At 43.6% G+C, this 26,002-nt stretch overlaps 1 protein-coding gene across 2 annotated transcripts in view; it reads left to right on the top strand.

Annotated features, from left to right (window-relative positions):
- Positions 1-11,801, top strand: part of col12a1b (collagen, type XII, alpha 1b) — a 119,506-nt gene extending 107,705 nt beyond the window's left edge. For both annotated transcript variants that reach the window (XM_076756291.1, XM_076756292.1), the window contains 10 exons: positions 851-904; positions 2,915-2,968; positions 3,071-3,124; positions 3,551-3,622; positions 3,706-3,741; positions 4,470-4,536; positions 4,679-4,864; positions 5,529-5,597; positions 7,739-7,909; positions 10,877-11,801. In XM_076756291.1, the coding sequence (XP_076612406.1) occupies positions 851-904; positions 2,915-2,968; positions 3,071-3,124; positions 3,551-3,622; positions 3,706-3,741; positions 4,470-4,536; positions 4,679-4,864; positions 5,529-5,597; positions 7,739-7,909; positions 10,877-10,998 (885 nt within the window). In that variant the 3' untranslated portion in view covers positions 10,999-11,801. The remainder of the gene's footprint in view (positions 1-850; positions 905-2,914; positions 2,969-3,070; positions 3,125-3,550; positions 3,623-3,705; positions 3,742-4,469; positions 4,537-4,678; positions 4,865-5,528; positions 5,598-7,738; positions 7,910-10,876) is intronic.
- Positions 11,802-26,002: the final 14,201 nt, after the last annotated feature.

The following is a 26,002-nucleotide window of genomic DNA, read 5'->3' as shown; positions in this document are numbered from 1 at the left end:
CACTGAATGTTAATCACTCAGTTTGGACTTCTAACCCCGAGACGAGCTGTGCCCACACGCTGCCTCGGTCTGTGTCCAGGAGGTCACGCAGGACAGAAACCAAGTACAACCAAACAGCTGTCCACGGGGGAATACTCTCTGCTCTTTACTCCTTTTCATTTATGTAACAGTCGTAGTTGTTTTTCAGATTGAGATCGAGTCGAGACATTACGACTTCAGAAATGACAAAAAACACATTTAGAACCTGACTGGACGACAATGTGAGGAGCCCAGTTTGACCTGCTGCTAACACGTGCTAACAGACCCGTTTACACCTGGTTTACCCTCCTCATCCTGCGCTGTGATTGGACCTCAGTATGCAGAGTAGGTAGGAGGAGTTTTCAGACTTGACGATGAAGCAGCTCAGGTCAAGGGAAGCCAGGCGGGGGGGTCACGTGACAGACATTTTTCAGCATCATTGCTAATTAGGGTAACCTTACTGTTATAGCGCATTAGAGCCAATCGAGAAGCTTGTTTGCTCTCAACGACCTTTTTGGTCATGTGACCTTTGACTGAAGGGATGCTGCTGAATTCCGGGCCAGTGAAACATCGAGTGCTAGCAGAAGTTAGCAAGTCTTCCTCTCAGGTGATTAAGTCTGAAACCATCCGTGGCATTCAGATCCAGACCAGGTTAATGTTTCGTCTGTGCTGTTGCTCCTTTCACTCACAGGGTCTGAGCACTTCCTCCTCCACTGGATGTCTCCATTTGTATCTGAATCTGTTTATGTTGGATGAAGTCACACCAGTGTTTCTTCTGTCATGTTGCTGATGTGACTGATAAAGAAATGTTCTGCTGTTGTTTTGTGTTCAGGGCCGCGCCGGACCGAAGGGGGACCCTGGTGACTCCGGCTTACCTGGACAGAAAGTAAGTGCAGCTCTGGCTAAAGGAGGTTTTTGGGTTTCAAACAGGAAATGGGGATAATTCACAGTTTGACTACTAGTCTGGCTTCTGGCCGGACTCGGACGGTTTTCCAGCTGGGGAGGATTGAGAGCGAGGACGGGGAGTTTAGGAATATTACTTTCAAATTAAATTTCTGCAGAGAAAGAGCCAACAAGAAGTCGCCTTGATTAACAGTGCGGGTTAGACGCTGGCCTGTGCTCAGCCGCTGCATCCTGCTCTTCATGTAAGTTGTTTTATCGACGAACACTCGGGTAGCTGCGGTCCAGCCTTCGATTTTCAGTCTGGAAGAAAAAACACCTAAGCTTATAAAGCAGCAGCTGGCCTGGAAGTGAAGAGCATCACGGTCACTGCTGAAGCTTCAGGTCGTCTGGAGACTGAATACTGAATGCTGAGTATCAGCTCTCCTTTTGATTCCTTCTTGGACTGAATACGTACACTTTACGGGGTGGTAAGAGATGGAAGTCAAATTTTCCCCCATTTACTTCAAAGCTCTTCTCTCTCACTGATGCTTTACTCATGAAAGCTGCAGCGTCATTCAGAGATGTTACATGTGTGTTTACGACCAGAGATCCAAAGAGCTTCATGGAGCTCTAAATGATGAAAGTGTCATATTTTTAATGAAAAATGAAAAAAACAAGCAGAAAAGATCCAGAATTAGATTAAACTGAGCTCATAGGAGGGTACGTCAGGCCCAGTGGATCCCTGTGAGGATCCACCAGGCTCATTAAACCTGTTGATCACAGGCCCTCCTGCCCTCCTCTGACCTGTGGAGTGCTGACTGTTTACTTCTTTAGTTTCACTTCAGTGCATTTTAAAAGAACTCCTCTTTCATGCACCTTTTCGTCTTTGCATGGACGCAGGAGGGATCAGCTTTCTTGCTTTTAAACCTTTTACATCCAGCAGGTTGGACTTTTAATGAGTCTGGTCAGTGTGCAGGTTAGCTGCTGTAGCCATCAGAACCAAACAGACAGGGTTTGACCAGTTACAGTGGAGGCGCTTTCCTCGCCTGTCAGAAGGACACGTATAGTTAGAGGGAGTTCACAGAATGAAGAGCACTATAACACTATAACTGTGTGCTATAGTTTACTGTGCAGGTCAAGAGTTTGAATGTGAGATAAGTTGTTCTGTGTAGAGATGATAGAACGTGTGGAACAGTAATTCAGCAGAGCAGTCAGTGATGTTGGGGAAAACCTTTGGCTGGCTTTAATATTTGTTTGCATATTTGTGATGCAGTATTATTTTAGCTGAACTGACCTTTATGCAGATCCTCACGCCTGCTGGCTGACTGAGGAGCATGAAGGCTGCTCTCATTGGAACGAACTGTCAGCCATGCTGGACGAACACATCCATGCTATGAGTGGATTACATGTTTGTTAGTGCTTAGCCAAGAAGACGAAAGGTTGAACAGACTGGAGTAATTTTAGCCTCCTGCTCATCCAGAGGGACATTTAGTGTTGGAACAGAACACGTGAACAGGGATCAAACCTGCGAGCTGTCCGTTATCGGAGCCTTCATCGCAGCCTCCTCCCTCGATAAAGACTCGGTGCAGAGCTGCACGCCGTGGAGTCCGGAAAGAGACTCATTAATCAGCTCTTTGTCTCCATGTGGATGGTGTTGATGGAGCGGGCAGGCTGCAGGTGACCATGTTGGAGCAGATGCTATAGCAGCATGCATTTAATGACTAGCAGACCACGCAGGTCTTGGTTTATAAAGGCCAATAAAACAGATCTGGAATATATTACGTTCCCTGTAAATGTTATGCCGAGGCATCAAAGACCAGAGAGGATTGGCAATAAAAATAGTGAGCGAGGTTTCAGAGCAAATGAGTGCGAAGAAGGAGATTTACTGTTGGACAGGCAGAAATCCGGCGCTGAAGCAGTTTGAATGGTCGGCCGGAGCGAAGGTGACCTTTCCAGTTAATGCAGGGAAAAGAAGGAGAAGCGTTCTTTGAGTTGTTGTCTTGCGTGCTTGCAGGGTTCACCTGGTCCTCCTGGTGCCGTCGGCCCGATCGGAGCAGCTGGAGTGAGGGTGAGTACAGACGGGCTGGTTTTAATGGCAACCATGCTCTCTGAATACTTTCAACATGAACAGCATCGGTTCGCTTTCTCAGTCTTGATCTTGTGTTTCCAGGGCCCTCAAGGAAAGGAAGGACCGGCTGGACCCAGAGGCCCCGCGGGGCCCATGGTAAGACTTTTAATGGCTTGTTGGGAACCTTGACACATGTACACCTGGGAGCTGCTGGCCGCCCGGCGCAGCATGCGAGCGCAGCTGAACAAATGACGTACTTAAGTGCCTTGCTCAAAGACAAACTGGCGTCAGTTTTCAGAGAGAAGAAAACATGACTCAGTTATTTTCTCCACCCAGATTTAACAAGCTGATGGTGCTGATTGAGCTTGATTTGTCTGATCAACACAGATGATTATCAAGACCTACAAAGTTTTGTGCTCTGAGCGATGTTATTTAATCCTTTTGTTGTGATTCGTTTGGGGCATATTTCCAGAGAAGAAGTGTTTTTATTGGTTGATATGATAACGATGTGATCCAAACTTCGTCTTCGAACTCGGTGCTTCTCTCTTCAGACCTTTGATCGAGTTCTCTGTTTCCCTGCAGGGACCTCCAGGATCTCCTGGAATACCAGGTGTTGCAGGAAAACCAGGAAACTCCGGAAACTCCGGTCCTCCTGTAAGTGTCCTGACTGTGATGGACACCAGTCTGAGTTTAACTGGTTTTCTGAGAACTGAACGGGTCTGATTTTCTGTTTTTAGGGCTCTGTCGGTCCGAAGGGAGACAAGGGAGAGAGAGTGAGTAAATCTGAATGTTTTTTTTTACTCCTCTTAGACGCTCAAAGACTTCTGACAGGTTCTTATCCAAAGTGAGCTAACTTCTTTGAAGAAGATGCACAGCAAGGCAACATTCCTAACAACCCATGTGGGATATGAACGTGCTTCAAGCCTGCATTTCACAACATAACACAAGCACTGGTTTGGCAAGAAAAGGACGATTGTTCCCTGTGTTGAGGGATGTTTCTAGAAATAAGTTTTAATATCTTCAAACAGGAAAGATTTGGCAGATTGTTTGGACCTCATTTAAGGAAATCAGATTTCGGGACGCAGCACCTCAGTGCAGCTGTTTGTGACAGGATCAGTGCACTCGGCACAACGCTGAAGGTGCAAAGAAAGCCAAACACAGTTTTCATTCTTCAGACTTCATCACAGGGAAACCTCAGCTGGAAGAAGCACTTTTTGTGCAAGTACTCATGGGAAATGTAGTTCACAATTGTAGTTGTACTTTCAATCCAGAAAGCAATCAGGAAATCCAAATGATGGAAAAGCAGTGAAGTGATCAAAGTGAAGGAGAGCAGCACGAACACCAGCAACAACCCTGATACAGTCAACCCACTTAATGGCTTTTCCTTGAATCACCAAGAACAATGTTTTAAAGTAAAGGAAAGTATTTCTAATAAACCTCAGACCGCATTTAAAATGCTTCATATATCTTCATGTTAAATCCTCTCTCTCTTTGTACCCAGGGCGACTTCGCTCCTCAGAACATGATGCGATCTATTGCCAGACAAGTTTGCGAGCAGCTAGTAAACTGTAAGTAGTGCATTTTTTCCCCTGAACTCCATTTGGAAATGTTTCTGGCACCGTTAAGCAGCCAGACTCCAAACAGGCTCGTTCATGACACAGTGAGTCAGCCACTTACTGTTCTGTTCCTTTTCCTCCTCTCTTGTTGCAGCACAAATGACTCGTGTCAACACGTTACTGAACCAGATCCCTAACGGCATGTACCGCAGCAATAACCCGGGTCCTCCAGGGCCTCCCGGTACTACTGGCAGGCCGGGGCCCCGCGGAGAGCCGGGCGCCGCAGGAAGGAACGGTTTCCCCGGAAGTCCAGGTTTACCCGGCCAGCAGGGAGAGAGAGGTACGATCAATCTGCTGCAGAGGGAGAGACGACTTGAACACAGTTATCATCATTAGGAGTTAAAACAATAAACGGCACAGATTTGTGAGGGGAGCACAAAAGGTAGCAGAGAGATTATTTAGACGGCAGACGGTTTATTTAAAGAGCATAAAACCATCACGAGACTTGGCTTCATCAGTGGAGTAATCTCCGATTTTCACATGAAGTCCATCGGTTCAGAAGTAGGAGCTCTTATGCAACAGCAGGACGCTGGTTTAGAGAAGCTGAAGGTTGTTTGTTCTCCACTGGAGAACCATCGCTGTGCTTCCAGGCCGACGATAAGAATAATGACAGACAGAAATAATGGAAAGCATGTTTCTGTCGGAACGCTTCAGTCTTTCATCCAACGGCACAGAACGCTCGTTCATTTCAGGCTGGTTTCTTGTGGTTTAATGCAAAGCAGCTCAAAAAGTCTCAAGTTGAACTTTGATTACTGTAATTGCTGAGTGACTCATGTACAGTGAGGAAGGAGTCTTATCTTTGTTCTGCCTGTTGGCTAAAGATGAGAATGTGCTTTGACCACAGTGAGACTTACTCACAGCCATCATCATTATTAATGTAGAACTCCAGGATTATTGAGACGCCTCAGCTCCTGAGACAGATTCTGATCCTGTGTCTCCTTCAGGTCCTGCAGGAGAGAAAGGCGACCGAGGAGAGTCAGGAATCGGACAGAAAGGACCGAGAGGACCCGCTGGTATGTCTCACTTATCTTTGACCTGATATCAGATCTTCATCACTGTGCTGCATGCACACATGCAAAGCTAATGCTAGCTGAGCAAGCGCTGCAGCATAAAGACAAAAAAGGACCATGAAAAAAACAGTAACTGGCATCAAACCTACTCGTTATTTAGCTTCAGCTTCAAATGAGGCTTAACGTTCACAGTTTCTCATCGCTCTCCGTCTGAGGGAGGAGCCACATTAGCTGTGCAACACGCTAGCGCCAAATTAAACAAGCTAACCAACAAAATAAACAGTAGAACATAAAACATGGCAGAACTTAAAGCGTCAAAGTTTGAAGTTGGGTCACAGTCAGCTGGTATCGATCCAACTTTGAGCTCGTACTCGTTAACAACATTCCAGTGGAGTAACGTTAAAACACACAGTTTTCCTGTCATTGTGGGGACACTTTTGTCACAGTTCCATCAAAAATAAAGTTAACTCACTGGGTCTTGCCATCCTCAGACGGTGGGCGTCTCAGGCAGTTCAGGACAGCATGCCGTGCCTTCATACGTCTTTTAGTGTCTCGATGATATGCTGATTATCTGAAGAAAACAAGGAAAAAACAATCTGCTTCACAAGCTGAATGCATGGAGGTTCCTCTGGCAAAAACCCACAACGTGATGCAAACAGTCTGCACTGCTGTAATGACACAGCTTCATTCAGAGACATCACTGACGTGCAGCTCAGCACGTGGCAGATATCACATATTCCCTCAGCTGAGGCTCTGTATCGCTCAGAGAATACTGTCAGGAAAAGAATGAATGAAAGGGTGGAGCGGATTTAAATCAGACACTGTTTTTAAACCAGAGCCTCCTCTGGAGAAGGAGCTGCCATGGCCATCAAGACATGTTAAAACCTCGCTGATGTTGCTGACTGATAAAAACCAACATCCTCAGACTAACACAGGACGTCACTTCCCCACAAAACTCTGAAGCTGCAGCTCAGTCCTGAAAAATTCAGCTCCAACTACAACCAAAAAATGATGACGTCATCCTGCCCGGAGCCTTCGAGCAGCTCCACCAATCAGTCGCTGCACCCAGTCCCGCTGTAACCCAGCACCCGACTGCATCCTCACAACTCTGACGGAAGAGGGAAAAAAAAGTTCTCTAAAGCAAACAAGGTCAAGTTGTGGAAACTGGAGGAGAGGGAATGGTCTTGGAAAAGGAGGAAGTGGATGGCAGTGAGTCACGGTGGAAGAGGTTCATTCACAACACATGCTGAGGATGGCGAGCAAGAGACAGACCGTCAGGGAAACTTTCCAGGCCGGCTTTGTCCGTGTCTAGACAAAACACAGAGGGGGGAAAGGGATCAGCAGATCCTGCCTCTTCCCTTTTTTCCCTCTGATGGTTTGAGTTTTTTTATTTCTCGGTTCCAAGTGTTGTGCCCGAGACTGTCAGCAGCAGTTGCGAGAGTTTAAAAAAAAACTTTATTATCTTTCCAGCTGGAATTTGAGCACGATGACACTGAGCCTTAATTATCTGTTTGGTTGAGAGATCACAAAACACCTCCTGGGGTTTTTACTTTTGGAGGTTTTACAAGAATACAATAAAACTTGAATGTAATCATAAATAAAAAGAGTTCTAAACTGTTTTCTATTGGTGGAGTGGTCATAAAAACATGCAAACACATGGAGGAGAATCACTCTGAGCTGAGATGTTTCTGAGAATCAGCGACTTTCAAGGCAAAGCTCATTAATGCTTCACAAACCTAAAACGTTAACACAGCAGACTGAAAACATAATGGATCATTTCATCTTTTAATTACTCTTCATCAGTATTTAGCAAAATGCAGATCTTTGGATCCTGTAACAAGTTGGTAACAAGTTTCATTCTTGATTAATCGTTTGGTCTGTAAAATATCAGAAAATAGTGAAAAATGTCCAAACTCAAACTCAACTAAACTCAACATCATCATGACATCAAATGTCTTGTTTTGTCCGACCAACAGTTCAAAATCTAAATATTTTCAGTTTATTATGACAAGAATCTGAAACTCTGGAACAACATGAACGACCTCAAAACTCAGTCATCAAGTTTTCACTCATCGTTGATCTGATTTATTTCCTTCAGTACTTTCTTGTGATTACTGATCTGAGTCTCTGCTTTTTTGCACCAGGTCCACCAGGAGAGAGCAGGACAGGATCTACAGGCCCTCCAGGCTCTGCTGGACCTCGTGGTCCCCCCGGACGTCCAGGGTATGCCGGTGTCCGCGGGCCACCTGGACCTCCTGGATACTGTGACTCTTCTCAGTGTGTCGGTATTCCTTACAATGGGCAAGGATACGGAGGTACGTATCAAGACATGCATGCGATGCATTAGCCTGATGTTATGACATGAATAGAAAATAACATCTCAGAACTGCTGAACATCCCTAAGAATCAGCTGGAGAGTTTCAATGTGGGATGAGATGCTTCACACAGAAAGCTGTAAAGGAACACTCCAACATTTTGAGAGATCAACCCCGAGTCAGATGCGTATATGGATCGAGTACAGAGAACGTAGGTCCAGGGTGGTTTAGCCTAGCTTAGCACAAAGACTGGACATTTAAAGATGTTTGATATCTTGGTACATTTTATACAGTATAGATTAAGTTCTTGAACTATTAATATTTGACAAGTTTGGTATCAATATTGACACAAAAATCATTAAATCATAAGAACATTTCTATTTTGACGCCTGTTTAATAAACAAGGAAAAACTTACATTTTCCTCTGGATGGAGTTAGGCTAGCAGTTTCCACCTGCTTCCAGTCTTTGTGCTAAGCTAGGCTAAACATAGAATGAAGGTGTGCTGCACATCAGTCACTCTAAAGAGCTACTGATTTCTTTCCCTGGACCTCTCGCTGTACAGATGAGACTGATCCCATCTCTTCCTCTGACTCTGGTTAAAGGCTCTTCTACACTGTAGGATAACGATGATCTCCCAGGCTCAGTTCACGTCACTGTACTAATAAAACTTCGGTCACATCAGACTGTTGACAGTCTGGTAAACTGCAGTGCTATGATGTAAACAGAGGATATGATGAGCAGAAAACACTCATCTGCGTCACTCTTATGTTTTATTTTCTATAATTTATGCTGACTGTGTATAGTACAGTACACACAGGTGAATCTATGGGCGCTTACAGTCTCTGTATGAGACATTTCAGTGTAATTTTAATGATTAGCTGGTCGGGTACAACCTAAAATCACAGTGCTCAGGGGCCTGAAGATTCCCAAAATGTTGGAATGCCTTTAAATGAGGATTATAGCCTCGGTCACACATGCGCGAAAGCTGCTGAACTTTGGTACAAATTTCACCGAAGTTGAACTCCACATGAAGAGAAGAGGCAAAGTTGCTCCCACGCTTCTCTGATTTGGCCCATGTGTGACCCCGATGCTTGGGTACAGTCTTAGAGTCACTAATCATTGCAGACACTCAGAAGTTGTGTATTCGCTGTCTTCTGCTTTGACCTAACTGACACCTTCCATCCTCTTTGGCCTGTTTCAGGTTCACCATAGTAGACTTTCTATGCCGCCTGTGCTGCTTTCACTGACTTCCTGAAAAACAAAACTCAAAGTCCTGTAACTGAAACACTTGCTCACACACTCTAGAGCTGTTTAAAGGATAACCGCCAAAGGAAACCATTAACAAACTTTGCTGAAAAACAACGCAACAACAAAGAGGGAAACCAGTACTAACAACGACTCACAGCCAGTAGAACAAAACCCCACGAGCAGCAGCAGTGATGACACCCACCTGTTTAGTGGCCTGTTTGCATCTTGAAGCCAAAGACCAAACAAAGAAACGCTGTGTTCAGTGGAGGAGCATGCACCAAACAACAACAACAAACAGCCCAAACAAATACTAACAAAGGTGGACATGTAGCAGAGAAACAACTACCACAGCATCACCAGCAACAACAGCAGCAACAACTCTGTTAACAGCATTTCTCTCGAGGTGACATGTGTAAATAAACTAATTTGTGCCTTGTAAATGATGTTTGAATCAAGTCCACTAAATTTAGTTTTTAACATCTGTAGTTTTAAAGCTTGTGCCTTGCAAACAACAACCTGCTGCTTGATGAATGCCAACAAAAACGCCTCTTTTTTATTTTCCTGCCCATGTGTTTGTAGCTGTTTTGAACTGCTCAGGGCCACACTGAACCGCTCCGGAGGTTACATTTGCCACTTCAAGTACAAGAACAAATAATCTGGCTTTTCCTGTTTTTTTTTCTTTTTGTTTTGTTTTTTTTTAAACTTTTCTGAATGTTATGAATTACTAACAAAGCAATCTCAAAGAAGTTTCTCCAGACTGGTGGTGGGAGAACTTGATTGTCATGTAGATTTGTTTTTTGTGGTTTTTATTCTGTAAAGAATGAGTTGTGGAGAACTGACAGCGCTGATAACGGACTAAATTTGGACTAACACCTGAACTTCCAATATCACCAAAACAAGAAAAGCACTGAAATGTTTACCAGAGGCGTGTCCCCCCCCCCCCCCGGCTCGGTCCTTTCCAATCCCTAATTAGATCCAATTAGCTTTCAACATTTGCTGATAACTGAAGTCACAAATAAGTAAAACTCCAAAATGTGTCGCACAAAGCACATCAGAGACGTTTAATTTCACTTTCACTCCACATTGTAGCTTATATGTATTGTACAAACTGAACACTGCATGGGTGTTGCTTTAAACTGCATGGGAATGATTGTTCTCATTTAATCTGCTGATTTTTACAATTTATCGATTAATCATTTGGTCTTTAAAATGAGGACGAGAAGCAAATCCTTACATACAGCTGAAAAATGATTATCAAAATTTTCTGGCTATGGACTAATTGCTTCAGCTCTAGTTTGGACTTTACGCACAGCTGGTGCAACAGCAGGCTAGTTAACGGCAAAACGGGTTTAAAATACAGATTAATGAACAAACATCCACTAACTGAGTGCATGAAACAAGCTAACGTAGCCAAGCTATTGTTGTTAGCGCCGCAAATATCACATCTCCTGCTAGTCCTGCTTTAGCAAACGTTCACAGACTGACAAGGGGAAAATGGGAATATCAAACACCAGCTTTATCACAGGAGACAGTCCCTCAAACATGCCCAAAAACCCTGTGGACACGCCCCTGCAGTTGACTAACCATCCGTGTCAGTGCTGTAGCTAGCCGTCAGATAGAATAACTAAATTTTAACCCGTTCTTTTTGTGCATGCTGAGACAAACTGACAGAATTTGTCAACTTATGCTCAATGGGCCCAAACGCTATCTCCGAGCAGGCCAATTCCCTCCTGAACCCGACACCCGAGTAGTCCCAGTCCCTGAGGAGGATGATGTGTCGCAAAACCGGCGTCGAAAGAGATCACTATCAAGAAAGGCATCCAATTTGCTAACATCATAAGACAAGCCATGTTCTCTTTTTCTTTTTTTTTTTCCTTGTTCAACCTGTGTTTGTTGTTGGATTTCTGCACATACATAAACAAAACGGGGTTTGACACCTCGACTTCATTGGGAAAATACCTTTAAATGCCTTAAAACGTATGTGAATATTCATTTTTGTGGCAGGTGAAGGGTGTGGATGGATGGAGGGAGGGAGGGGCGACTGATTTTTAAAAAATGGAAGAAAAAGACTCCATGAAAAAAACCTGTGAGCTTTCTTTTTCCACTCGTGTCTTTTGCTTGTAACATATTTGCATCAGGTTTGTATTAACTGGCAGCGTTGAACCGTGCACTCATTGTAACAAAGGTAAAGAAAATGTTTGTTCGCAGTGTCGGGACATCGGCTCGGTCACACTTCATCCAGTATGTTAAATATAATCCTTCTCATTCAGTGTCGTCTTCTAAGGAGGTTCAGTTTCATTATGGCAGTTAAACACCGCTTTCATTTTGTATCTCTAGACTTGATATTTATCAGTTTTCCTTTATTCCGTCACAGCTAATTTTAACAAACGTGGAATTGCATGTCTGTGGTGTATATTTAGTATTGTTTTGTGTTACATTTCATTTTGTTTTAACCAGAATATAGTTGTTGTCATTCTTGTCATTTTTCTCAGTATCGAATGCAGTCAAAACCTGCGTGCAAGACTATGGAAATGGTGTTGCTGCTTCATGTTTGAACTGCAGATTGTGAATTCCACAGCCTTATTTTCTTATTTATTTCTGAAAACAGAAGAGGCATTTTTCAATAAAACTACTGAAAATTTACACCTGTGTGGTTTTTGTGGCTCACGTTCAGTTACCTCAGGGGTCTGCCTGGACTCTGTGAGGGACAGGGGTCAGACTAAACCTGAGGCATCTCTACTACAGGTCCCACCAGAGTGGGCTGACTGGGAGGGCACTGGGACTAACTCGACAGACACTGTCTATCAAACTAGAAGGGACTTGGGCCAAATAAGAAGGTACACCGGGGAGCACTTGCACTGATTAGAAGGGCATGTGAGTCAATTGTGAACAACTAAAGGGGCACCCAGTGAACTAGAGGGCACATGGACTGACTGGACCAGCACTTGGACTGAACAGAGGGTCACTATAGGGCTGACTAGAGCAGAACTTTGGATCTAGATCTGCAGTTGGACCAGACAATCTGGGAGTAGCTGAGCTGTCAGGGGCACTTGGGTTGACTAGACGGGTACCTGGACTGAATTAGTCCCTTAGATCGACACTCAGAGCAGAACGAGGAAGGTACAGGCTCATCAAGGGGAACTTGAGTTGATTGAGGGCACTCGCGCTGAGAAGAGCAGCACTTGAACTGACCAGTAGGGGACTTGGATCACACTTGAACAGACTGTCAAGTGCAAACTATCTAACAAGAGCCGCACTTTAGTGAAGCACTTGGGAGGATTTGGACTGACTAGAGGCACATTTGGAGTGACTGCTGGGGAAGAGCATGTGGATCATTTAGAGGCATTCTGGCCAAACACTGGGGCACCTGAACTGAATCAGAGGCACTTCGGTCAGCTTGGGGGGAGCACAGGGTGGCAACACTGAACTGCAGTTGAACCTGAGCAGCTCCTCTGCTCCTAAACAAGTGATAAAAACTACATTTGAACAGGCGCAGACAGATCGGTGTCAAGTTAAAGTTCAGTTTTCAGAGCAGGGCATGCCACTGCGTTATTCCTCCTCCTTCCTGCAGTGGAAACTTGGAAAGGCAGGCATAAATAGGGCAGTCAGGAAACTGCTGAAAGTGTCTTAAAGTGCTGTTCTCCTCAGCCTCTTCGAATGCTCGCTCCTTTTTTTTTTTTTTACGACCATGAACTCAGGAGCTGCTGAGAATTAGCTAACTCCTCTGGCCTGACTTGCTCACTGCTATTTTCTCTTCAGATATTTTCCCCCTGAATCACTGCCACAAACATAAAGCTTAATAGCTGGGCACATGAGTGAGACGCACTAATCATCTATAAGCTGTAAACATCCCATCTCCACCATGGAAACACCTCATCATCGGCGTTCGGCTGTTCAGATGAGTTCATCTCTACTCAAGTGTGACTCATCTGTAGCTACCAGTTCTAAGGCAATGATCCCTCAAAGACAGTTCAGATTATCAGAGAGGAAAAATCTAAAATACCTGCCAGCCTCGACATCACGTCTAATCCTCCTCGTACTGGTTTTCTCCACTCAGGTGCTTCAGACAAGCAATTTGAAGACGACTTCGGGAGGTTAATGGTGGTTTTCCACCTCTTGTTGCTGTTTCATAGACTGAACGATCCATCGATAATAAGGACGGTGGTGAGCTGCAGCCCTCCTCTGATGGTGTGTGAAGGCTCAGTGTTTTTCTGGACGACGATAGTCAACGAGAAGGTTTATTGATTCAAGACTAAACAACAGCTTTTACATATTTTCCTCACTCGTTGAGTCAGAAAACACAGAGCAGCGACCACGGCACGCTGCTGAAAAGAGGGCAACAAGCACTGCAGAAAATGTCATATCTGGTGTTTTTAATCAGGAACCTCCCGCGGTTTAATTGGAACGGGATGAGAAGTCCAGGACAGCCTCGCTTCCTCCGAGAGTCCAGCCTATCAGCAGCTTTGAACCTCTTCCCTGGACCTTGCAAAAGAACAGAGGCTAAGATGCGATCTGTGATGGTGGCAAAATTCAAAACATATCTGAGCATGATGAAATGTTTCGGGACATTGTTTTTGTTTAACTGCTGCCAACTGCATGTCATTAGGAACAAACTGTAAACTGCACGCACATTCCCCTCGTCCTGCTGGGTGGAAATCTGATTAGAGACACTGCGAGGACCAGAGGAAAGGACACTGGCAGCAGAAACAACACCGAGGACAATCAATATGAAGCAACAGGTAGCCACCAATGGCAGGGCTGCATTATACATTGTTTAAGCATCAACAGGGCACTGTGTGCAGGGGCAATCGCTCCAGGGCGGCGATGTTGAGTACAGAAAACTGACTCAAACACGTCCTGCTACAACATTTTTGCTGCTTGATACTAAACGAAAAAACTTGCAAGATTCTCATTTTCCATGACTAATCTACAAGAGAAGTCACATAAAATCTAGTCCGATTTAAGGGGTCTGCACGTGGAGTCTGATCAGTTCCCACCGTGCTCAGGTGAAGGTGCACTTCATCAGTTTATCACGCCAACAGACCCTCTGGTCGCCTCACCGAGTGCACTGCTGCACTTTTAAAAATCTTTTTTGCCATCTGCCATCAGCAGAAACTCTAAAAGCTTAAGTTAGACAGTGGTGGCCACTCATTTACAGTAAGTACTAGATCTCAAAATGTGTTTTGTCAGAATATCTCCAGCATCTCTCACAGCTGAAGGTTTGGTCCAATCACAGCTGGATGGAAGAGGGGCTTAAACTAACCTGGCTTTGTATGTATACTGTGTCTATTCCGTAACAATGATGTGAAACAAGATTCAGTCAGGTGATAATAAAATCATCCTATCAGAGGTTTGCAGGTGGATTAAGAGCGTATAACACCTTCCTGAAAACCACTATGGAGCAGACTGAGGCAGCTTCTGAAAGTGAACTCAGGCTGTAGCTAACCGTTATTACTGACAATTAATCACGAGATTATTTTCTCCATTAATTCTTTCCTCTATAAAACTTCAGAAAATTGAACCCATGAATGTCTGAGAGCCTGAGTCGAACATCTCTGCATCTGGGTGTCTGTGCGGCTCGGCGTCTGCAGGACAGACGTGTTTAGCTGCAGCTTTGAGCTTGCGTGCCTTCTTCTCACATTTGGCTAAAATAATCAAACTCTTTGGAGTGACGCCTCATTTATCAACAAGGAACCGCTTGATTGATGGAGCTCGGCCGCTTAACAAAAACACTGAAGCAGAGTTTCGTTGCGTTTTCAGCTGCACAGAAGGAGCCCAAATTATCTGGAACGCGTGAAGTTACATTTTTATACAATCAGTCCAGATTCGTTTAATGACACCTTACTGAGATCAGGGGGAGTTCATGTTGAGAGAAGCTTTCAGCGGAGCTTTCAGTGTTTATATGTCGCTGTTAAGTGCAATAAAAACTCATCCTCCCGCTTGCTTTTTGAGACTCTGAGCAGAACCATAAACCCAGAGAGGTTGGCTGGCCAGAGATGACCTCATGGAAAGTCTGGCAGCAGCGTTAGCTTGCTCAGTTTGAGGTGTCCCACCAGCCACCGCCGCTCAGAGACTAAACCAGTATCCCTCCAGTCCACAACTACAATATTTATGAAAGGAGTTCTTTCCAGTCACTGCTGACAAACATGATGAAGCGTCAGAGAAAGACATGGCAGGACAGCACAGGTTGGAGTGCGATACAATGATCTCATTGGCTGATTCAGCTTCAAGTGTATTAATGATTGTGAATCAAAGAATTCACCCACTGAGGCTTAAATCAGCAATAATTTCCACCTCCAGAGCAGCTCTGTGTCTAAGACCAGTTTGAGTGACACCAAGTCATGTTAGCCTACACTGATCTGTCCCTTTATACCGAGTCAAGCATCACCTTCAGATTTCTGGTTGTATTCGACTACTTACTGCAGGTAAGGTCCACAAATCAACATGCCAACTGTTAATATGTTAGCATGATCAGAAAACTACTTTTAACATGCTAAATGTCCACATGCAACAAACAGGAAGTTTTCACGTGCATGTCAGCATGCTACAGTCTTTGTGCTATCACTATATTTGGACGCTGCCAAGCTGCTCGCTTTAAGCTCGTCCATTCTCTCACAGTGGAGTCTCTCAAGTTGCAGGAGGCGTTTTGACGTCCTCCAATGAATCAAAGAGCAGCCCCAGACGACTGAAACCCTGCTCTGAACTGTCCACTGATGGTTTGTGCAGTGCTCTGCGTTACCCATGTTCAAAGAGACATCCAGCAGAGGAAGACACAGGACGAGTGTGTCGAGCCTGAGAGATGCTCGTCTCGCCATTAAGCGTGAGGGCAACTGGACTTGTCAGCTTGACTAGCTTGTTTGTTAGCAGTAACTTGTGCCGCATTTGTGTGTTTCTAACTATTTTCATGTTGATCAAATAATGGATGATTATTTGAAGAAACACATCTGCTTCGTCTGCCAGATGTGGACATTTCATCGCTCATCATTAGCCTCAAGCTGCGGCCAATCATGATGTGTATTGATTAACCAATGACAGTTGCTGCCTTTTTCATCTGTTGAGTTTTACGGTGGTTGGCATCCAAGAATGTTTCATTACTGCCACCTGTTGGATTGTGACACCACTGTGCGAACTACAGAGTCCGAAACAGACCCAATTCAGGCTCGTTTTTGAGACAACTGGAAGTTACGATTTCTGTTTTTCTGTCACGCACGTGTGTCTGCGGATCAGTTCCGTGCAGCCCTGTTTATTAGACAGTTTAATAGAATTCATTTACGATGGGAGAAACAAGCACTTGACTGCAGCATTTGTGCTGAAACAAAGATTTACTTTTTGGCTGAATAACAACAGCATCTCGTGGTGATTTATCACATGCGGAGTTGATGTTTTGAATAAGTAATCTGTGATGAAGTGTCCTGATGAAGACGAGGCACCCAGAGAAATATTACTGCTATGAACAGCACCAGTGCTTTTATCATAGCGCTGCACTTCTCTGGCTTTAAATGTAATAGTCTGGAGTTTTGTATCTTTCAGCATTCTGTTTAAAAACATCAAATAAAACCACATTTCCACCGTCACACACACACCAGCAGACCTTCACACCTGGTTTGGATTTCCAGATCTTCATGCAGATGGACTGTGTGAGGAGTTGGTCAGATAAAACTGCAGAGTGGACGTAATGTTTCCCTGGAAAGTGTCTGCGCTTGTTCGACCGAGTCGCCTTGTGTCTCCATGTTAATGTTACGTTCCGCTTACACGTCATTATCTCACTGACCCTGTGATTTAGAGTCAGCGAGGGTTTCTTGTTATGATGCCGGTCAGCGCCGTATCATTACCTAACGGGACTAAACGTCTCATGTGGCTGTAAAGTTCATCGCACAGCAGAACACAGAGCTGCTGAAAGACGGAGAGTCAACGTGAGTCTTTTTCATGTCACTGAATAAAACTTTCATTGCTCTGCTTGTGCACACGTTTTCTAAATTAGCTCAAACGCTGAGCCGAGGGGAGGTCGGCTGTGTTAGCCCGCGGCTTCTTGACCTCTTCTGCCACATCTGTTTCTACTATCTCCTTTCATATCAATGTATGTGTGTGCACATAAAATATGATGCACAGACAGATCAGCTGACACATATACTGATAAAGATATACTGTCAGTCAGCGTTTCATCCCCAGTGATTTATCCATCTACATCTAATTAAATCACTGCTGCCATCAACACAGAGAGTTACAGAGGCTGTTTGCAGTCACGTGATGTTAAATTCAGACGGAGGGCAGGAAGTGAAAACTGCAATGGATGAGACGGAGGAAAGTTCTTACTGGGCTAGTTTAGATTAAACTATGAGAGAAAGTTACAAACACAAAATGTTTGTTACGATGAGGAGCGATTTTTCACCTGAACTGAAAGTTTTGCTGCTACTGAGGCAGCAGATATAACAACTAACTGCTCATTCAGACGTCGTTCTGCTCTAGAAAACAAATGAAAGCAGACAAAAGTCTGGAGGAAACTACTTTCTTGTTAGCGTTGGGTCCACGACCTCGATACCAAAGTGCTCTGGGATGACTGTCGTTTGTTTTTTTTCACAGGTGCGCAGCTTTTATCGTCCTGAGGATTAAGCTTGATATTGGAGCAGATAAGCAGATATTCAGCGGCGCAGTGCTGAATGTTGATGTTTACATTACGGTTGTTTGCGAGGTTAACCACTCACAAAGGTCTCGAAACAAGACAGATTCATGAGCCGTCTTATATGAAACTGTTAACGCTGATTTAACAAGTGTTAGTCATGTTGCTTGCAGCCATTACTTCAGATCTGTCACCATAGATTTAAAACAATAGCTAATGCAGAGCGTTAACAAGCCATTTTTTTCCAGCATTTTTCTATCAATTTCTCACATTTTTCACCTTTATGAACAACAGCTTTTGGTCGTCAATAAAAGCTCCCTGTGGTTTCTCGGTTTGATCGAGCTGAGCAACTGCAAACGCCGCAAAACATCAGCATTTTGAGTGTGTGTTTCAGTGCTTCCTGTGCAGAAAATCACTTCCTGGCCTCCATCTGCAGTTAGAGCCAAAACAAAAGAGACGAGACGTCATCTGCAAACAACCTACAGGCCAGATATGCTCAACACAGGGTCCAAGGTCATAAACGCAGTAATGTTCTACCACAGCGGTCCTTCCACAGCAAATCCCTCCCAGAGGAAGACAGAGGAAGCCCTGTGCTCAACGCTAAAGAAGGCTCCAGCAGAAGTACCTCAAAAACTACAATACCTAAACACTATGAGCATCTGCTATATAAACAACACGAGGCACAAAGAAATGCGTGGGAAGATTTAACTCAAAAACAACAAAACAATCATCTGTAAAATGACTAACAACTTACTGTTGGTGAGAACCAGCATGGAGCGTCTGAGCTCAGTCCACAGAGTTTACAGGACTCCACCCCAAAACAAATGAATACATAAATATGGTAAAAAACAGCGATCCTGCAGAGGATCTGGATCTGGATCGCCTCTGGTGTGGCAGCAGCCCACAGCTCTCAGACAGATGCTGACTCTGCATTTAGTGGGAGATGTCGTCAGTGTCACTGGAATATCATGAAAACTCATCAAAAAGAAAAAAAACGTTTCCATAAACTGAACGATGGCTGCCGTCACCGTTTCCCTGGAAATGTCAGGCGACAACATCGGCTGCATCTTACAAGGACATCTCACTGTGGGTCCAGTGAGCAAGGCATCCAACCCCCAGACTAAATCTCTGTCAGTGAGACTGTTCAGAGCAAAAACATTAAATCATGTTCAGGTCCATCAGGTTCAAATCTGACTCCTCAGTTTCTCAAGTTCAATCTTAAGTTTAGTATTTGGAAAAATGTCAAACATTCACTGGAAGCTGCTCCTCATTTTGAAACCACCTTATACAAATTACATTTTTCACAATTACTGCAATTATCACTAAAATGATCTAAATAATCAATAGCTGTAAAATTTTGTTGAGAAATGAATTTCGAATCGAATGTTTTTATTTAATTCACTTATTGCTATTTAAATGCAAATTGAATTAATCCAGACAAGTAACAAATGATTTACAAATACTGCAACAGATGAAATAAAATAGAGAAAAATAATTTAAAAAAACTGAGAGTAGAGACTAAAGGTAGGACCAACACGTTAACTCTAATCTGTATTTTATACACACTGATACACAATCATAGTGTCCAGCAATGTACTGGACATTACACAGAACTGACTGTACGTTGAATATTTGTCTGTTCTGATTATGAAGACTTAAACATCATCCTGCTCTCTGACCTGCTGCTCGTCATCATCACCGACGTGCGTTCAGCTGAATCACCTCACACTTCATTCTTTATGTTCAGAAACACACAGTGAGGTCCAAAAATGGAGGTTTTGGCTCAAATCGGTGATTTTACACTTGACCTGTGAGATTCTGTGTTTGAGTTTAGGATTCGATCACAGTCGTTGAGGAAAAGAATAAGCTGAGGTAACGTTAAAAAAGGAGATTTCATGATTTAATCTTTCCAATAAATCAACGATTCTTCCAAAATCATGATGAGCTGCAGCTCTTATCAGATTAGTTTCCACAGCTCCTGAAAGCGCGTCTCTGCTCATCCATCAGTGCAGTAAAACTGCCTGAAAACTGACCCAAAGAAAATGTCTCCTGGCATCATTCTGCACTCCGACGACTGATAATCGTTAACGAACTTTAACTAAACGGGCTGAGTCAGCAGCTGCCGCTCGTCCAAGGAAAAGTCAGACGATCTGCAGAGGAAATTTAAAAGTTCAGTTCAACTTTGAGATTTATTTTTACGCAAAACCAAGAGCTCCTCCAAATCTGATAACAAGGCACGGTTTACGATCGCACAGTCTTCTTCAAGTGCAGTTTTTGTGCTCCGTTTCTGGCTGACATGTTTGGAGGTGGCTGACGTTCTCAGTGTTTTAGCCTCATTTGGCCGCGATGACGCCGAGGAGCTGAATTTGTGTGTTTGAAACAACACAGATGGTCGTCACAGGGAGGAAAAGTTCTGGACAAATTTAAGGCACTTCGTATCATTTTAGAGACACAATAAAAAGTATTCATACGTTTCATTTGCTTTCATGGCTGCTCTTTAAAAATTCCCTGTTATGCTTCATTATACTTTGACTTGATCATATTTCACATGAAAATATTAGATGTTACCCTTCATTTATCTGCAGTTACTAATGACTCTGCCGCTTTAAGTTTTACATTCAAAACATGACAAGCTTGATGCTTTGTAATAAACTAACCAACAGCATATAAAATAGTCCATAAATTGCAAGTATAATATAAATTAGTTCCTATTTCACAGCGTTACATGTTTAAGAATACATCTGGTGATATTCTAAATATTTCATCTAGTACTGCGTGTGTGTGTGTGTGTGTGTGTGTGTGTGTGTGTGTGTATCAGAGCCTGATCTTCTTCCTCCATTAGAGTCCAAAAACTACTAAAAACACATCAATGAGCCTGACATCTTCCTTCATCACCATGAACACACACTGTAGTTGCTACAGTTGCTTTATCAGTGAAACTGACATCACAACACAGTACACATAGTTACATAGTATTAATAATTCATAATACAGAAGTCCTGTATTCTTAAAAACATATTTTTCAAAAATCATCATCCTCAAACTGAAAAGTACGACATGGAAATTGACTATAACCATTAAATTCGATGTTCACCTCCTCATTTCCTCTCAGGATTGATTTTATGAGTCAAAGCTCTTCAAAGTAATAGATGTAATATATTGAATTATAGTTTAGAAATTCACTTTTGTTGTCGTTGGACTATCGAGTGGTCTGGAAGCAAAACCAGGTGTGAAGCAGCCCGAGCTAATATGTCTCTGACTTCATGCCCGTGGAAATGTGGCATCAGAGGTGAGTTTGTCTTCAGTCTGAGAGGAAGACGATGGACTTCATTAATCTGCGGCTTCATCGCAGACGCACAGTATTTATTTTCAACAGGCAGGCCAATGAATCAGTTTTCACTTAAATTAGTTAATAAGGTCTTTCAATTGACTTATTTTCAAGACGTTTCGTTGGTTCCACTGTTTGAAATGAACTGTGAGTCTGCAGCTGAGAGTCTGAGGGTGAAAAGCTGCTTTCACTCGTCCCTGTCAGATCAGGTCACGGGCTCTGGAGCCGCAAATATGGAAAGAAAATATCTGCTTTTACATTTGTGGAGGCATCACAGTCCAAATTGATAACTGAAGGCACAAAAATCGTGATGTAAAACCACAAGTTTGAAGCAATACTGGATGAGTGAAACTGCTGCCAGCATGTGCACGTGTCTTTGATACTGTTTTCACTGCTATTACATACGTTTGGGATACAAACTAAGGATAGACAAGAAGAAAATGAAAGACTGAGAGAAGACACTGAAAGAAACGTGAGACTACTGTGTCCAACACTGTCTCAAATCAGTTTACAGTCCTTCTAAACATGCAAGTGTATCATATCATACACGTGTGCAGACAACACAAGGCCAGCAACAAAAGCATTAGCAGACAGTGCTAACTACCTATGCTAACCATCTATCCATCCATTCATCCGTATGGTTCATGTAACAGATCATGACCTGTGTATTCAGATGAGCATCGAATCATCTGAAAGGGAGAGACTTTTCCAAATCACAAAAAGCGGTTTAGAGTTTCTGCTTTGAAGCTTGAACTCAGTTTATGGTTGAGATTTAAAACATGCAAAAATCACAACAACCAAAAGCAAAGACCACAGAAGTAATCCTTATCTCTATTGTACTGTGATGAAGTTCTGGGAACTTCTCGCTCTTTGGAGGAAACTCAAGATGAGCCTTGGACGTGGTCTGGACCAATCAAGACACGTTAGATTTGACTTTGGCCTCGGGCCTCTTTTGTCTCTCCTGCCTGGAAAAATGCCAAAATAAATGATCATCACCTTCATCTTTTCATATCTCTAAAGTGCAATAGTTCAAGTCCAGATTGAGCTTCTGTTGACCAGGAGAACCAAACTGGCACAGCGGTCTTAAACTGTCTCCATTCAGACTGATGAAATCATGAAGAACAACATGAACGTGCTGATAACATCAGTTATTGAACATCTAATTCCATTCTGAACAGAATGTTGCTGTCCAGTCCAGATTTTGACAAACAGGATTTTCATTCCCAGGAGTCAGTGAAGGAATCAAAGCTCCTCTGATGACTGCCACATGTTCGCTCCTCTCCTCTCTTTGGAGACGATGCTTGTGTCCTGAAGAATCCGGCTGTAGTGTCACTGCATTGAAAACCAACCTGACTCAGGCTCAGAGGTGTAGTGGTGCATATATAGGGTTGGATACTGAAATCTGATGCCAACATGGCACTGATTGGGCCTTCAGGACAATGAGGGAGAATGATTGGATGACTTTCATGTATTTTTCAGCCTCCATCACACAACAAGTCAGCCCTAGAGCAGCTGTTCAAGGATGAGGGCTGCAAGAGTCTTGAGACAATGACCACTAAAAGCATCGTTCAAAGAGTCCAGAAGGAGATCTACAGAAATCTGCCTTCGACCCCATCAGGACAAGACCCTGATGGTGGTGGTGGTGGTGGTGGTGGTGGGGGAAGAGGGACACAGAAATGCTCCATTACAAGCAAAAGCCCTGCATTGAAAATTAAAAGTATTAAAATACTCAGCGCCAGAATAACTTTTTCCATTAGTAGCACTGGTGTCACCAGCTGAAAACTCTAGGACCAGCAGCACAAACTGTAGGAGCTGTACTTAAATTGACAGACAACACATTCTTTGTATTACTGATAAATGCTTTGGTAATAAATAGAAAATTCACATAAATAAAGTCATAAAGTGAACTAGTTCTTTAAGAAAGTCATTTTCCATAACTTTTAAACAGGGGCTGAGGCATCTTCCAACATTATATAAACCATCAACAAAAAACATAAAATGTGTTCAAATTCTATCAAAATAGTAAGTTTTTCCTGTCTTACTGGGATTCAGGCTGTATGTGTACTACAAAGTACTTGTGGAGGGAAAGAGGATTTGCTTTGTGTATTATGGTTAAGTATTAGTCCATTATTAAATTCCTTGTGATGCTGACTATCACACACAAAAACACGGAGGTGTTTTTGAGGTTTGAGGTGTTTTCCTAAGTGTCCCACAGACATGAAGGTCAGACAGACCCCTGGAGAGAGCTCATGAGCTAACTGCTGTTACTGTCGGCGTGCAGTGACACCGTCTTTGTTGTTCACTGGAATGTGTGATTTGGTTCAAGTTCTTGGTTATAAAATCGATCTGGCAGCTAGAGCTTGCTCTGAAATGTGGAGGTTTTGGCAGAGCATTAATTTAATAACGTTCAAATGTACTGTCCTCCCCAGGGGGTGGGAGGGGGAGAGAGAGAGAAGGAGCAAGTGAACAGAAGTGTAGACATGATGCAAAGCTCTCTGAGGCCAGGGTTACTCTACTATTCTCTGGTTTAAAACCAATAAAAAAAGTTGCATGAAGTCACATCGTCCCAGTTTCAGAGCAGAGCGATGAGCAATGCACACATTACAGACCTGAGGTGCATTCAAGGACATCAGTACAAGGATTCTGCACAAATCTGACTACTGCTTTATGTGACAATCACGTTCATGTCACTAGGTGAGCTGGCTTCTTAACAAGTAAACAAACATAATCATACAGTGAGTTCTGCTTTGTAATGAAAGCCATGGTCTCTCCTGCAGCTCCACCGCTCCGCCCCGGAGCAGAGACCTCCTCCAGGTTTGGGGGTATTTGTGGTAAGCAGCTGGCTTCTCCTCCTGCAGTTGTTTATGAGTTTTAGTTTACAGCTCATATAGGATTATACGGCAACTCCAATAAATGCTGATATTAAACAAACAGGGAGTACTTAATGGCTGTGTATTTTGTCCATTATCATTTACGGCCCCCCGTCATAATCTGAGGAAGGCTGACAGACGCCTCACATTCCTGCCTGATCACAACACCGAGACTGCAAATGGACGTGACACACTGCAGGTAAACACTCTGGGTTTTACTTCCCAATAAAACGTTGTTAAAGCGATTACAGTCGTGCTTTTTCTCAGTCAAAAGTTTTACGTCTACTTTCCATAAAGAGCGACTGGCAGACTGAGTGCTGCTGCTGTAATGAAGTCGCATGGATGGGTGTTATTTCATCAGGACACGTTCACTGAGAGGAAAAGTGCTTCTAAGAAACCACAAACAACGGCAGCTCAGCCGCTACACGACGGTCAACATAAATGTATTCTTTAACAATGGACAGAAAGGTGTTTACAGTGGCATTAAAGCCAGGGGGAGGGATTCATGCTTGTTTTACCACCTGGAGGATGGCAATGATGACTGAATATCTGAAAAACTACTGAAGGGATGGACATGAACTTGGTATGCCCCCCAGACAGCAGAAAATCCAAAATGATGGAGGGGACACACATGAATGAATCAAGATCGGAAAAAAATCACAAGCAGAAGATGAAAGGCATGACAGGAAAGAAAAGGACTTCGCTGAACTTTGGCCGAAGCTTCAGCTGAACATTTAATGATCCCAGCATGTGGCAAATCCTTACATTTCTGGTGATTTCAGTAGTTTGGGTTCATAAGTACAAACAGTGAAAAGCAAAGTCACGTTAGTCATGCTGTTTCCCACAGTCACACACTATAAAACGTCTGGGTAGTACAAGTCATGTGTTCACACTGTGACAAGTGGGTCAGTGGTGGGAGGCCAGTTTGGGTCAAACACACATCACTGATGTGGTTCAGGTCTGAAATGTGAGGCTTGTTAGTGTGTGGCTGTGTGTGAAGGAGGCGTTACATCACTCTCGGCAGATGTTTTTGTTTTCTGTCCAGCCTGTTATCTCACCCTGCAGCCACAGAGGAGCTGTATTTCACTTCCATCAATCTGGAGCGCTCTGTAGACTTTGGTAAACAGAGAGAAGCATTTGTACCACAGGGGTTTTTAACTTCAGTGAAGTTGCTCATGCTTTTCTTGACTTTTGTGTATTTTGAAAATGAATACTTGTTATTCCCTGTAGTGATCGTCTCTCTCGTATCAGTGCTGGGATCTGAGTCAGTGATGAGACGTCTGCAGCTCTGTTTTCACTCACACCGCTGCCTGATCACCACCTTCCTCCTCTCGGTGTCACTACGCCCTTTCAGAGCAGTTATTAAGGTGATTAATGAGCCTCTTCTCCACTATTACTGTTACTGATGACTCATGCTCACTGGTGACAAACTTACAGCTCCATCCAGTGAGCTGGTTGACATTACGTCAAATGATGAGGATGTGCTGGCTCGTATCAGGTGGGATTTTAGAGTTACGGGGCGAAGTCTAACAGAATCTGAAGTTTCAATGCTGGAATACTAAAGGATTTTTATAGCGCTGTGTTTTGGGCTCCAGGGCCCACTCTCAGTGTCTTGTTTACACTCAGTTGCCGTGCATAGTGTGACAGAAAACAACAGTGTGGCTCTCTATCGCCCCGTTTCCTCTCCTGGACTCGCTGCCAAAGGCAAACAGCCGACCTCACAGGAGAAGCCGGCCGCCGAGTCCCCGCAGAGGGAGCTGACGGAGTCCAGAGCAGCAGTCTGACGGAGGGCAGCACCTCATGACCTCCTGATACTCCAGCTGCATCATGGACCTGCCTTGGCCTTTTGCTTTGCTTTACTGTCAAAGAACAATCCTCATCGGTGTTAATATTTGGTCCTCCTGGAGTTTTGGTGATATATGTACAACAAAACTGGTGCTGAAACAATTAGTCTTCTACAAAATTAATAAATCTCATTTCTGATAACTATCTAATTGTTTGAGTTCGAGCTTCTTAAGTACAAGGATTC

Source organism: Chaetodon auriga, chromosome 18, assembly GCF_051107435.1.
Source record: "Chaetodon auriga isolate fChaAug3 chromosome 18, fChaAug3.hap1, whole genome shotgun sequence".
In the NCBI taxonomy this organism is placed as follows: domain Eukaryota; kingdom Metazoa; phylum Chordata; class Actinopteri; order Chaetodontiformes; family Chaetodontidae; genus Chaetodon; species Chaetodon auriga.
Note: the sequence above shows the minus strand (reverse complement) of the source record. Positions and strands in the feature narration are given on the sequence as shown.